Raw genomic sequence first — 12,143 nt, forward strand, 5'->3', positions numbered from 1 at the left:
TACCTCCCTGTTTGGGTTCTGTCCTTGGGTTTCACAGAGAGTTCCCAGCCACCTGGATAGTTTTCCTTTTAATGTTTCCCATGTTAACTGAACCCCACGAGTGGGGGCTGGACAAATATACTGTGTAACTGCACTGAAATTTCAGTGCTGACAATGTTTATGTTGGCATTAACTTGCTTGGTCTACAATAAAACCTCTCTTTTGCATCCAGTCAAAGACTGTGTTTTCTTGGCAACAAAGAAACCTGACGTTCTCCATGCCAAGCAGATGCTCTCCCACTGAGCCACAGCCCCTTTTCCTTCACAATAAGCCTGGGAGGAGGTTAGTCAGAGCCAGTGCCTGGCCCAACTGAGCTGCATGGCAGAGTGGGGTGATTTGAATGCAGGCCTTCCTCGTTCCAGTCCTTCAACTTATATTCTTAGCGGCCTGAGCAGGGTGGGGGGCAGACCTATCTCCCATGTTTCACTGGAGACTTCTTTACCTCCTGAAATCACCCTGTTTGGATCAGTGTACCCAAAGGTGGGGGAAATGTATTTATAGTGGGGTGGGGCAAATCAATGTACTTAATAAATAACAAATATTATTTGATTTATTCATTTTGTTACATTATATGTCATCTGCCTTTCTCACAGGGACTCAAGGTGCATTACACCTAGCAGGATGGGGCAGCCAATAAACCATGCCCGAGGACTGCAGAAGTCTGAAAGCAAGCAGAAAGAACTGGGGAAGAGCCAGAGGAACCTGAGACATGAAGGGGTGCAAAAATTGCCTCATAGGTCCCACTTACAATAAGCTATACACTGCACTGTCCCTCATCATTCATCCAACCAGGTTTGTGCAGTGCAATGCAGAAAAGCCCTCCTTGGTCCATCAGTCTGCCAGCAGCTCTCCATGGTCTCAGGCAGAAAAGGATCTTTCATATCACCTTCTGCTGGATTTTTAACTGGCAATGTCAGGGAAGGGAACCTACCACTCAATCGCCACAGTGCCACAGCCCCATCGTTTTGCCTAGCTCGTGAAAAACCAGGATGGTGGGAGCCTCCCTCAACTACTCAAACAGGTCTATCCACAAGGTGGGGCCCACAATAGAGGAAATACCTGGATGGGCAGTGGCTGACCTTGCCCTGTAGAAGGCCCCGTTGGGGTGAGCAAAGACAGAGGGGGAGCAGAGGGGGAGAGGCGGTCTTGGCAGACAGGAGAGTCCAAAGCCAGGAAGGGAAACTGGAACTATGCAGCAGAAGGCTACTCCATCAAAGGACACTTACACATTAGCTTATCTGGGGTAGTCAAACTGTGGCCCTCCAGATGTCCATGGACTACAATTCCCATCAGCCCCTGTCAGAACTGGCACCACACAATCTAAGCCAGTGGTTCTCACAAAGGCGCACAGCAGAGCGAGCAGCTTGGCCTGAAGGGCACCGCCACTGGCCACTCCTCCTGAAGGCACCTGCCAATTTATATACAATTTATAACCAATTTGTAGACAATCACAAACAATGGATCTTCATGCCATTGGTCAGTTTCTGCTTAATTTCAGTGCAGGAACCCTTGCATAATTTTATGGTTGGGGGTCACCACAACATGGGGAACTGTATTAGAGGGTCGCGGCATTAGGAAGGTTGAGGACCACTGCTCTAGGCCTTGTGCTCTATTCGCTGCCCAACACTGCAGGGGTGATCTCTCCCCAAACGCCCCCTCCCCCTGCTGCGATTACCTGCAAGAATGCTTCCACTCGCAAGCTGTTGGTGGATTGCAGACAGTTGGTGCTGTACTCCAGGTCTTGCTCCAGTGCCAGCGAATAGATGGAGAGCAGAGGCATGTCCCGCTGAGGAGTTGGCAACACAACACAATCCAGTCACACAGGGAGACTTGCCCTGGCCAAATACTGACTGGTTTCCTCCAAGGGTCCCTGGGCAGCCTGCATGGCTCCCGTTTTCCATCCTACTGTTACAACAACAACCCTGTATGGCAGGTCAGGCTGAGAGTGGCAGGTCCAAGGATGCTCAGTGACCTTCATGGACTTGAGGCTGGGCCTCCCTGCGCCCTGACCACTACAGGTGACCAGGAGAAGAAGAAGAATTGGTTCTTTACCAGAAGGAGTCTCAAAGCAGCCTACATTCGCCTTCCCTTTCCTCTCCCTTCAACAGACACTTCAGAATCATAGAGTTGGAAGGGATCTCCTGGGTCATCTAGTCCAACCCCCTGCACTATGCAGGACACTCACATCCCAATCGCTCATCCCCTGTAACCTGCTACCCCCTTGAGCCTACACAGAGGGAGGGAGGTGAGGCTGAGCGAGCCCCGATATCACTGCTCAGAGCAGCTTTTTCAGTGCTGTGGCCAGCTCAAGGTCACCCAGCTGGCTGCATGTGGGGGAGCAGGGAATCAAACCCGGCTCACCAGATTAGAAGTCCACACTCCTAACCACTACATCAAGAGGGCTCTCCAAGGCAGCTACCAAGCAAACCAGCTCTCCCCCCCCCCCCCCCGCATGCTTCTGTGTCTCCTGGTCGCCTGCTGCTTTGCTTATCCGGCCTGTGGTCTGCTCATGACAGAGTCTCTGCCGAGATGCAGACTGTGCAGGAACCTGGTTAGTGTTAGCCATTGTCTGTGAGCAAGAGGCAACCACTGACAGTCAGAAAAAAGGGTTGACACTTGTTCCTGTGGGAACACGCAGTTGTGGGTCATGAGGTTTGGTTATTGGTCTGCAAAGTGTTTAGTTACCATTGCTAACCTGCAGTTCTCACCCACGCAAGTGACCAGAGAAGTAATTCTCCTTCTGGCCTTTGTTTTTCTCTGAGACTGCTTTGGACAGTGAGAGAGAGCCATATTGGAGTTCAGCCAAGTAACACCTAAGGCTTAAAAGCTCCTCCATGAGCTATAGAAAGCTATGCTTTTTCTTGTTTTATTCCCAAATTCCCCTACCCTAATAGTCTAGTAAAATATGATTTTTAACACTGCCTTGTCTGGTATTAACTCTGTTAATATTTTTATACAAAATATCCAACAGTTAGAGCATCAGGCGAGGGCTGGAGAGACCCACATTCAAATTTTCATGGGATCGCCCACCCCAGGGGGTGACTCTGGGCTACCCAGAACAGCCTAGCAGGGTTGTTGTAAAAATAAAACAGCAGAGCTGAGAATTAAGTAGGCTATTCTGAGCTCTTTGCAGGAGGCATGGATGGACAGAGGGATAAACAGATAGATCAATAGAAAGATAAAATTAGAGCATTCTTTGTTGTTGAAGATGATGGAGTGACATTGAAAGGGGGACTCTTCAGTCCTGGGCGGGGAGGTTGAAATGTGTATTTTGCATTCCCAAGACTGTTGCCACAGTTGCATTCTGGGTGGCACCTGGATTTGTCCTGTTATTACACCATCTCCAGAAGACCAAGTTCACTTCCCTAGGAGAACATGGCTGCTTTGGAGAAGGGACTCTATGGCTTTACAACTTATCTAGTCTCCTCCCTACCTCAAAACCTGCCCTCCACTGGCACCATCCCCAAAATCACTAAGCATTCCCCAACTTAGAGCTGGCAACTAAGAACACAGGCTACAGTCACCAACCCCCTGGTGGATCCTGGAGGTTTCCAGGAATTACAACTCATGTTCAGCCAACAGAGATCAGTTCTCTGGAGGAAACGGAGAGTGGATTCCAAGCCATTGTCTCAAACCTGAGGTCTCACCTGTCTCCAAACCTTGCTCTGCCCAGGCTCCACTCCCAGATCTCCAGTAACTTCCTAACCTGGAGGTGGCAACTTGTATGCAGACCTACCTCCTGAGTGATGGGGGGCTTGCAAGTGTTCACCATCTTCTGAATTCCTTTGGCAAACTCAATTTCTGGAAGGAAAAAAGAAGGAGCAGTCAGGATGGAGAAGGAGGTCCCGCACACAAAAAAGAGAGGTTGTTTTCGTTCTTTGGTTGATAAAATTAGGCGGGGTGTTGAGAAATCCGGTGGGGAAAATTATTTTCCTGCTGTCCTCTCACAAAAAATCTGTATTTCCTTTTGAGGAGGACAAAACCAGGACAGACAAAAGAAAATACGTCTTGAGCACATTTCCCCTTTCAAGAGAAGAGAAGTAGGAATTGTCTTCATGGACAATGGGATGCTTCAAAACCCCACCATAGTATGGCTAGGCCCAGCAGTCTCCCCTCCTCCTCCTCCGGCTCACCCAGGGTGTTCCTCTTCTCCAGGTAGGCAATGAGATTCTTCATGTACTTGGAGATATTCTTAGCATATTGGAGGGCAATTTCCACCCCTCCTTCAGATTTCTGGAGAAGGATATCAACCTCTTCCATTGATAGGCAATCTGTAAGACGCGGTAGATAACCAGAGAAGAAGGATAAGACAACAAAATCAGATTCCAGTAGCACCTTTAAGACCAACAAGGATATATTCAAGGTGTGAGCTTTCGAGTGCAAGAACTTTCCCTCAGATTATGAACTACCATTATGACGTGGGAATATGTAAGCAAAAGTTAATCCTGTTAAATTAGTAAACTGTGTCACAGCATCCAAATACCGCCATATGATAGATAATTCTTTGCTAAAACAGCCAGAGAAGAGGGGTAAGGTTTATACGTGGTGGCACAAACAGTACTTTCAATGTTATACCATATTGTTCCATGTTCTAAGTCAGGAGTTCCCCAGTTTGCTGTAGTGGTTAGGAGTGCGGACTTCTAATCTGGCATGCTGGGTTCGATTCTGCACTCCCCCACATGCAGCCAGCTGGGTGACCTTGGGCTCATCACGGCACTGATAAAGCTGTTCTGACCGGGCAGTGATATCAGAGCTCTCTCAGCCTCACCCACCCCACAGGGTGTCTGTTGTGGGGAGAGGAACGGGGAGGCGACTGTAAGCCGCTTTGAGCCTCCTTCGGGTAGAGAAAAGCTGCATAGAAGAACCAACTCTTCTTCTTCTTCAGTGATATCAGGGCTCTCTCAGCCTCACCCACCCCACAGGATGTCTGTTGTGGGGAGAGGAACGGGGAGGCGACTGTAAGCCGCTTTGAGCCTCCTTCGGGTAGAGAAAAGCTGCATAGAAGAACCAACTCTTCTTCTTCTTCAGTGATATCAGGGCTCTCTCAGCCTCACCCACCTCACAGGGTTGTGGGGAGAGGGAAGAGAAGGCGACTGTAAGCCGCTTTGAGCCTCCTTTGGGTAGGGAAAAGCGGCATATAGGAACCAACTCTTCTTCTTCATCTTTTCGACTTTGTGGACACCTTTGAAATTCAGACACAGCATAGTTGGTGCTGACACAAATAGCTACCACAGAAGGCAGAGCCAGCCAAAAAACGGCAGCTGACATTTTCTCTCAGTCATGCTCTGAAGATCCTTTTGTCGAGCCTTGTTTCCAAATCAACATTTTTAAAGACCTGCACAGCCGGTCAAATCTCCATTGGCCAAGAGCCTTACCTGGCCCCACTCACCATTAACCCTTGTGGCGGGGGGGGGGCAACAAGAATGGTATCATCTGGTGTCATGGAGACCATGGACCTGCCATTGGGAACCCCCCTTCTAAAACAGTAAATGAAATGGTTGTCATAGGACACAGATTCCAGTAGAGAAAATTTTGGCAGGCCCCCAGGGAAAAGAGCCTTAGGAGATGCCGTCCTTTTCACTGGAGAGAGAGGCTCATTTCAGAAAGCTTACAAAGCCAGGATTAAACTGATCTGTGGCAACTGAAGAAGAGCTGAGTTTTTTTGTACCCCGCTTTTCACTACCCGAAGGAGTCTCAAAGCAGCTTACAATCACCTTCCCTTCCTCTCCCCCACACAGGAGACACCCTGTGAGGTAGGTGAGACTGAGAGAGCTCTGAGAAGGTCACCCAGTTGGCTGTATGTGGAGAAGGAGTGGGGAATCGAACCCGGCTCTTCACCACTACACCAAGCTGCATAAGTAACTGTGACTTACGGTTGCTGGCCAGGGGAACTGGAGGGGGGGGAGGAAGGCGTCAGTCAGTATGACGGTGGAAAACCTGGCAGTGGAGTTCCAGCATCGTGCAATGCTGATTCCCCTTTCCATTTTGCTCCTGTTTCTCCCCTGGGCAGCAGCAGGGCATGGGCAGCTAGTCTCCTGGCAAAGGCATGGGCAGCTAGTCTCCTGGCAAAGCTGGCAACCTGGCCATGCCCTTTGTGGCTAGTGAGAGTCCATCAAACCACAGTCTTCAGTGGGTTGATTAAGCACAGTTAGCTCACTCTGTGGCACACCAGTGGAATGACCTTTGCCTCTTCCCCCACTATAGAGACCCTTGGCCCACAAACCAGCAGTTGACAAAGCAAACCAAGATGTGATGCTCATCTGTGAGCTGTAGGGTTGCCTGATATCTCAGGACAAGGGTAGTCAACCTGTGGTCCTCCAGATGTTCATGGGAATTGTAGTCCATGAGCATCTGGAGGACCACAGGTTGACTACCCCTGTCCCAGGAGATTCAGGTGGGGGATATGGGAGAGGAAACATTCGATGAGGTGTTAACATTGTTGGGATCACTGAAGTTGTTTTGTTTAGAACCACAGCTGAATTGTTATTGTTGTATATTGACTATGTTGTATGTTGACTCATTCCATGTATCCCCCTATGATCTTGTATGTAAACCGCCCTGAGCCATATGGAATGGCGGTATAGAAATCAAACAAACAAATAAATAAATCATGCCCAGGTGAGGACCTGAAAATTACTCCTCCCCATTGGGCGACGTGGTAAGCCGAAGCTATGTTGCCGCATCTGCCGGGTTGTGCACCACCCCCTGCCACTTGTCCAGCTGTGATGTCAGGGAAAGCCACATGGGGACAGGATCCTGGGAAGCCCCAAGAACTGAAATTTCAGGAACTAATCCCAGTCAAAAGGAGTCAAGGCTGTTTTAGTGATGTCCGTAGTGAGTCAGAGATTAAAAGTCTGAAATTTCCGATACACCTCAAAGGCCTACAGATCCTGCATCGAATAAAGGATGTCCAAGTGGATATTTACTTGCATTGAAGTCTTCCATGCCTGTAGGGATCTCGTCTGTCCCCTGTCCAGTTATCCTGGAGTATATATTTTCCATAGACTGCAGTGATCAGAAAAACAGAGAAAGCATTTATTGAGAAGGCTATTGTAGATTTATCTACTTGATTTGTCCCCTGCCTTTCTTTTCAAAATGGCTTGCAGTGTTCTGCTCTATCCTTGTGTTATCTTCACCACCCTGTGAGGTAGGAGAGGCTGACTTCACCCAGCAACGGTCTCAAATCTAACTAGATTGTATGTTTCCCTTCTTCAGAGGAGCTCAGAATGGCATATATAATCCCGACTTCCTTCATTTTATCCTCCCAGTAACCCTGTGAGGTGAGCCAGGGTGAGAGAGAGAGACAGAAAGAGAGGATGTACACAACCACCGCCACTCCAGCTGCTCACCACCAGCCTGCCCGGCAGCAAGGTGCTCTCCCGGCCTCGCCACCAGGGGCTGGCTGGCCGCCATGGCATCCATGAGCACCATGCTGGGCACCTCTGCTCTATGGTATACCATAAATTCTAGGTGAGATCCATCCCCAAACTCCTCCTCCATAAGCTCCACCCCCCAATCTCTCTAGGAATTTTACAATCCTAAGAATTTCCCAAGCTGTGATGTGAAGCTAAAATAGACATAGCAACCCAGACCACCCTCCCCCCCAGGCCTCGGTCATTGAGCAGAGTTCCCTGTTGCACCTCACCTGATTATGGTCAGTAAGAGGGATCGAGAGCAGTGTACTGCAATCCACTTCTCCCATGAGGAATTCAGATACTCTGAAAAAGAATTAATACATCATCCCCTTTTCTTTCTTGATCAGAATAAAGTGAGTCAGTGCCAAAGTGCCACAACACAAATGTTTTGGGAAGCGTGCCTGTTTTGCAGTCTTGCGTAGATAACCAGGGTTATAACGCATTGGACAAATGTCTCATAAGAGTTCAATTCCACCAGAGTTTAATGCTGCCCTTTTGAAAAGTGTGTAAACATAATAGCGGGTATATTATTTCCCCAGGTGAAGAATGTGTCTGAAAGGGTGACCCACAAAGGGTTAAACTATCAAATAATAGTTATCAAATAATAACTATCAAATAATAAATAACTATCCAATAATGAAGAAGAAGGAGGAGTAGTAGTTGGGTCTTATGCGCTGCTTTTCTCTACCTGAAGGAGTCTCAAAGCGGCTTACATTCGCCTTCCCTTTCCTCTTCCCACAACAGACACCCTGTGAGGTGGGTGAGGCTGAAAGAGCCCTGATATTCCTGCTCGGTCAGAATAGTTTTATCAGTGCTGTAGGGAACCCAAGATCACCCAGCTGGCTGCATGCAGGGGAGTGCAGAATTCAACCCAGTATGCCAGACTGGAAGTCCACACTCGTAACCACTATGCCAAACTGGCTCTCCCACTACACCAAGGGTGGAATGATGCTGCAAAAGAATAAAAGCATCAGGGTAGGAATAAAAATAACGACTGCTCAAAGAAAAGAAGGGCAATGCATTTGGGAAGCCTTGCTAGTGCCTTAGTGCCTTAAAAGACGCTTGCTCCTGGGAAGGAAAGCTATGACAAATCTAGACAGCATCCTAAAAAGCAAAGACATTACGCTGCCAACAAAAGTGCGTTTAGTCAAGGCTATGGTGTTCCCAGTTGCAATGTATGGCTGCGAAAGTTGGACCATAAGGAAGGCCGAGCGTCAAAGAATTGAGGCTTTTGAACTCTGGTGCTGGAGAAGACTCTTGCGAGTCCCTTGGACTGCAAGGCGAACAAACCGGTCAGTCCTAGAGGAGATCAGCCCGGACTGCTCCTTAGAAGGCCAGATCCTGAAGATGAAACTCAAATACTTTGTCCACCTCATGAGAAGGAAGGACTCCCTGGCGAAGAGCCTAATGCTGGGAGCGATCGAGGGCAAAAGAAGAGCGATCGAACATATTAGCGAGTATATTACTTCCCCAGGTGAAGAATGTGTCTGAAAGGGTGACCCACAAAGGGTTAAAATAACTATCAAATAATAAATAACTAATAATGAAGGAGGAGGAGGAGGAGGAGGAGGAGGAGGAGTTGGGTCTTATATGCCGCTTTTCTCTATCCAAAGGAGTCTCAAAGCGGCTTACATTCGCCTTCCCTTTCCTCTTCCCACAACAGACACCCTGTCAAGTAGGTGAGGCTGAGAGAGCCCTGATATTACGGAAGAAGAAGAAGAATTGTTTCTTATATGCCTCTTTTCTCTACCTGAAGGAGTCTCAAAGCAGCTTACAGTCGCCTTCTCTTTCCACTCCCCACAACAGACACCCTGTGAGGTGGGTGAGGCTGAGAGAGCCCTGATATCACTGAAGAAGAAGAGTTGGTTCGTATATGCGGCTTTTCTCTACCCGAAGGACTCTCAAAGCGGCTTACAGTCGCCTTCCCTTTCCTCTCCCCACAACAGACACCCTGTGAGGTGGGTGAGGCTGAGAGAGCCCTGATATCACTGCTCAGTCAGAACAGTTTTATCAGTGCTGTGGCGTACCCAAGGTCACCTAGCTGGCTGCATGCAGGGGAGTGCAGAATTGAACCTAGCATGCCAGATTAGAAGTCCACACTCCTAACCACTGCCAAACTGGCTCTCCCACTACAACCAAGGGTGGAATGATGCTGCAAAAGAATAAAAGCATCAGGGTAGGAATAAAAATAACGACTGCTCAAAGAAAAGAAGGGCAATGCATTTGGGAAGCCTTGCTAATGCCTTAGCTGTTAAGATAGGTCACCAAGCTCTACAGTTGCGTTTTGAGATGAAAAAATTTCCACAGATCAGCAAATAATGGAATGCAGATCGGGACTGGAGCAAAGAAATTAAAAGAAGCTTGCTTCCTGGGGAGGAAAGCTATGGCAAATCTAGACAGCATCCTATAAAGCAGAGACATCACCCTGCCAACAAAAGTGCGTCTAGTCAAGGCTATCGTCTTCCCAGTTGCAATGTATGGCTGTGAAAGTTGGACCATAAGGAAGGCCGAGCGTCAAAGAATTGAGGCTTTTGAACTCTGGTGCTGGAGAAGACTCTTGCGAGTCCCTTGGACTGCAAGGCGAACAAACCGGTCAGTCCTAGAGGAGATCAGCCCGGACTGCTCCTTAGAAGGCCAGATCCTGAAGATGAAACTCAAATACTTTGTCCACCTCATGAGAAGGAAGGACTCCCTGGAGAAGAGCCTAATGCTGGGAGCGATCGAGGGCAAAAGAAGGAGGGGATGACAGAGAATTAGGTGGCTGGATGGAGTCCCTGAAGCAGTCGGTGCAAACTTAAATGGACTCTGGGGAATGGGAGAGGACAGGAAGGCCTGAAGGATCATTGTCCACGGTGTCGTGATGGGTCGGACACGACTTCGCACCTAACAACAACAACAACAAATGGCTACACAGTGTCTGAATTGGCTGCTATTTATTATTATTCATTCATGTATTTAAAACATTTATTAGCCACCCTTCTACCTCACAGGAACAAGGTGGCTTACAATGTAAACAGTAGGCTGGGTGTGAGAACGACTGGCTGCCTCATTTTTTCACACTGCACAATCAGGTCGACTGTGGGAAAGGGAAATTGGCACCCAAATCTGGGTTCAAAGGATAGGGACCAGAGAGTAGATCTACCTGTGTTTTCTATTGTTCCTTGTTTTTGACAATGCCTATCTGCAACACTGACTACCTAGATCAGTGGTTCTCAACCTGGGGGTCGAGACCCCCTTGGGGGTCAAATGGCCCTTTCACAGAGTTCTCGGCAGGGCAAGCAGCTTGGCTGGGGGGGCATCCACACAACAGCCTTGCGGGGTAGATCGAGAGAGCATTTGTCTGTCTGGAGCAGCGGAAAAGAGTGAGATCGGCATGGTGGGACCAGAGGCAGAACTGACCTGAGAAACCCCCGGGGAAAAAGCCAATTTATGAACAATGGATCTCCATGCCTTTGGTCAGTTTCGGTTTAATTTCTGTGAAAGAACCCTTGCATAATTTTATGGTTGGGGGTCACCACCACATGAGGAACTATATTAAAGGGTCGTGGCATTAGGACCAAAATGGCTACTCGCTTGAATCTAGAATTAGGAAGGTTGAGAACCACTGACCTAGATGCCGCCTTGCCCTAATTAGGTTTTCCCCACACATTCCTGTGTGTTTGGCTTAGAAGGTCTGGTTCAGGACTGCACCCCAGGGTTGTGACACCTTGGGTAAGTCAAATGGAATTCTCCAGTTTGATTTTTTTTAATTCTTACCCTTACTCAGAGCAGTAGCTCAGTACATCTTAACTCTCGCAACAGTGAAAAAGAAACTGGGCGAGAGGGGCAGCCTGCCCATGGAGCCTGTGCCCGGAGAAACCACCCCCACACTGGCTACGCAGGGTGACGCACCCCCATTTTAGGAATTTCAAAGCTAGGACCAAGTTAGAAACAAAACGTCCACAGCCAGCCTGTGCAGATGCAGTAGCAATGGGTCTCAAATGCAGTCCATATAAAGAAACACCGTTGGTTTCCCGAGGAAATATACCCAAAAGCAAACGAAACCAATAGGCAAAAAGTGGTTATCTTCTTGCAACTGAAGAAATGACCCCTTTACTGAAGAGCTATTGCCAATGTGATATGCTTTACCTGTATAATTGAAATTAATACTGGTGATGTTAAATCTTTATATTAAGACTATAACTGCAACCACCGAAGAAGAAACAGAAAGCGGGATTGAATATCCGGGACCCCGTTCTGGTTGCAAAAACATTTAAATAATCTAGGACAGTGGTCCCCAACCTTTTTATCACCGGGGACCGGTCAACGCTTGACAATTTTACTGAGGCCTGGGGAGGGGGGGGATAGTCTTTGCCGAGGAACATTGCTGCCGCCTGAGCCCCTGCTCCGCTTGCTTTCCCGCCAGTGCCCCTGACTTCCCGTCTGCCCACTGGGGGGCGCTGCCAGCACCATCTGCTCAGTTCCACGCCAAGGGGGAGCCCCAGCCACCGGTACTGGTCTCCGGACCAGGGGTTGGAGACCATTGAACTAGGACTGCATTTAATACATTGTAAGAAGATACCACTTTTTGCCTATTGGATTCATTTGCTTTTGTAGCATTGTGTCTCTGCATCAGAAGAGGGAAAATGAAACAACAAAATAGCAAGAACACTTGGGTGGGTTCACACTTAAATTTCCACACACACTGGA

At 48.4% G+C, this 12,143-nt stretch overlaps 1 protein-coding gene across 4 annotated transcripts in view; it reads right to left on the bottom strand.

Moving 5' to 3' along the window:
* The window catches only part of ARHGAP45 (Rho GTPase activating protein 45), a 66,815-nt gene that overhangs the window by 25,563 nt on the left and 29,109 nt on the right, over positions 1–12,143 (bottom strand). For all 4 annotated transcript variants that reach the window (XM_077332063.1, XM_077332065.1, XM_077332062.1 and 1 more), the window contains exons 5-9: positions 7,685–7,757; positions 6,966–7,044; positions 4,173–4,310; positions 3,776–3,840; positions 1,715–1,825 (exon numbers count right to left, since the gene is read on the bottom strand). In XM_077332063.1, coding sequence (XP_077188178.1) covers positions 1,715–1,825; positions 3,776–3,840; positions 4,173–4,310; positions 6,966–7,044; positions 7,685–7,757 — 466 coding nt within the window. The remainder of the gene's footprint in view (positions 1–1,714; positions 1,826–3,775; positions 3,841–4,172; positions 4,311–6,965; positions 7,045–7,684; positions 7,758–12,143) is intronic.

Source organism: Paroedura picta, chromosome 4 (assembly GCF_049243985.1).
Source record: "Paroedura picta isolate Pp20150507F chromosome 4, Ppicta_v3.0, whole genome shotgun sequence".
In the NCBI taxonomy this organism is placed as follows: domain Eukaryota; kingdom Metazoa; phylum Chordata; class Lepidosauria; order Squamata; family Gekkonidae; genus Paroedura; species Paroedura picta.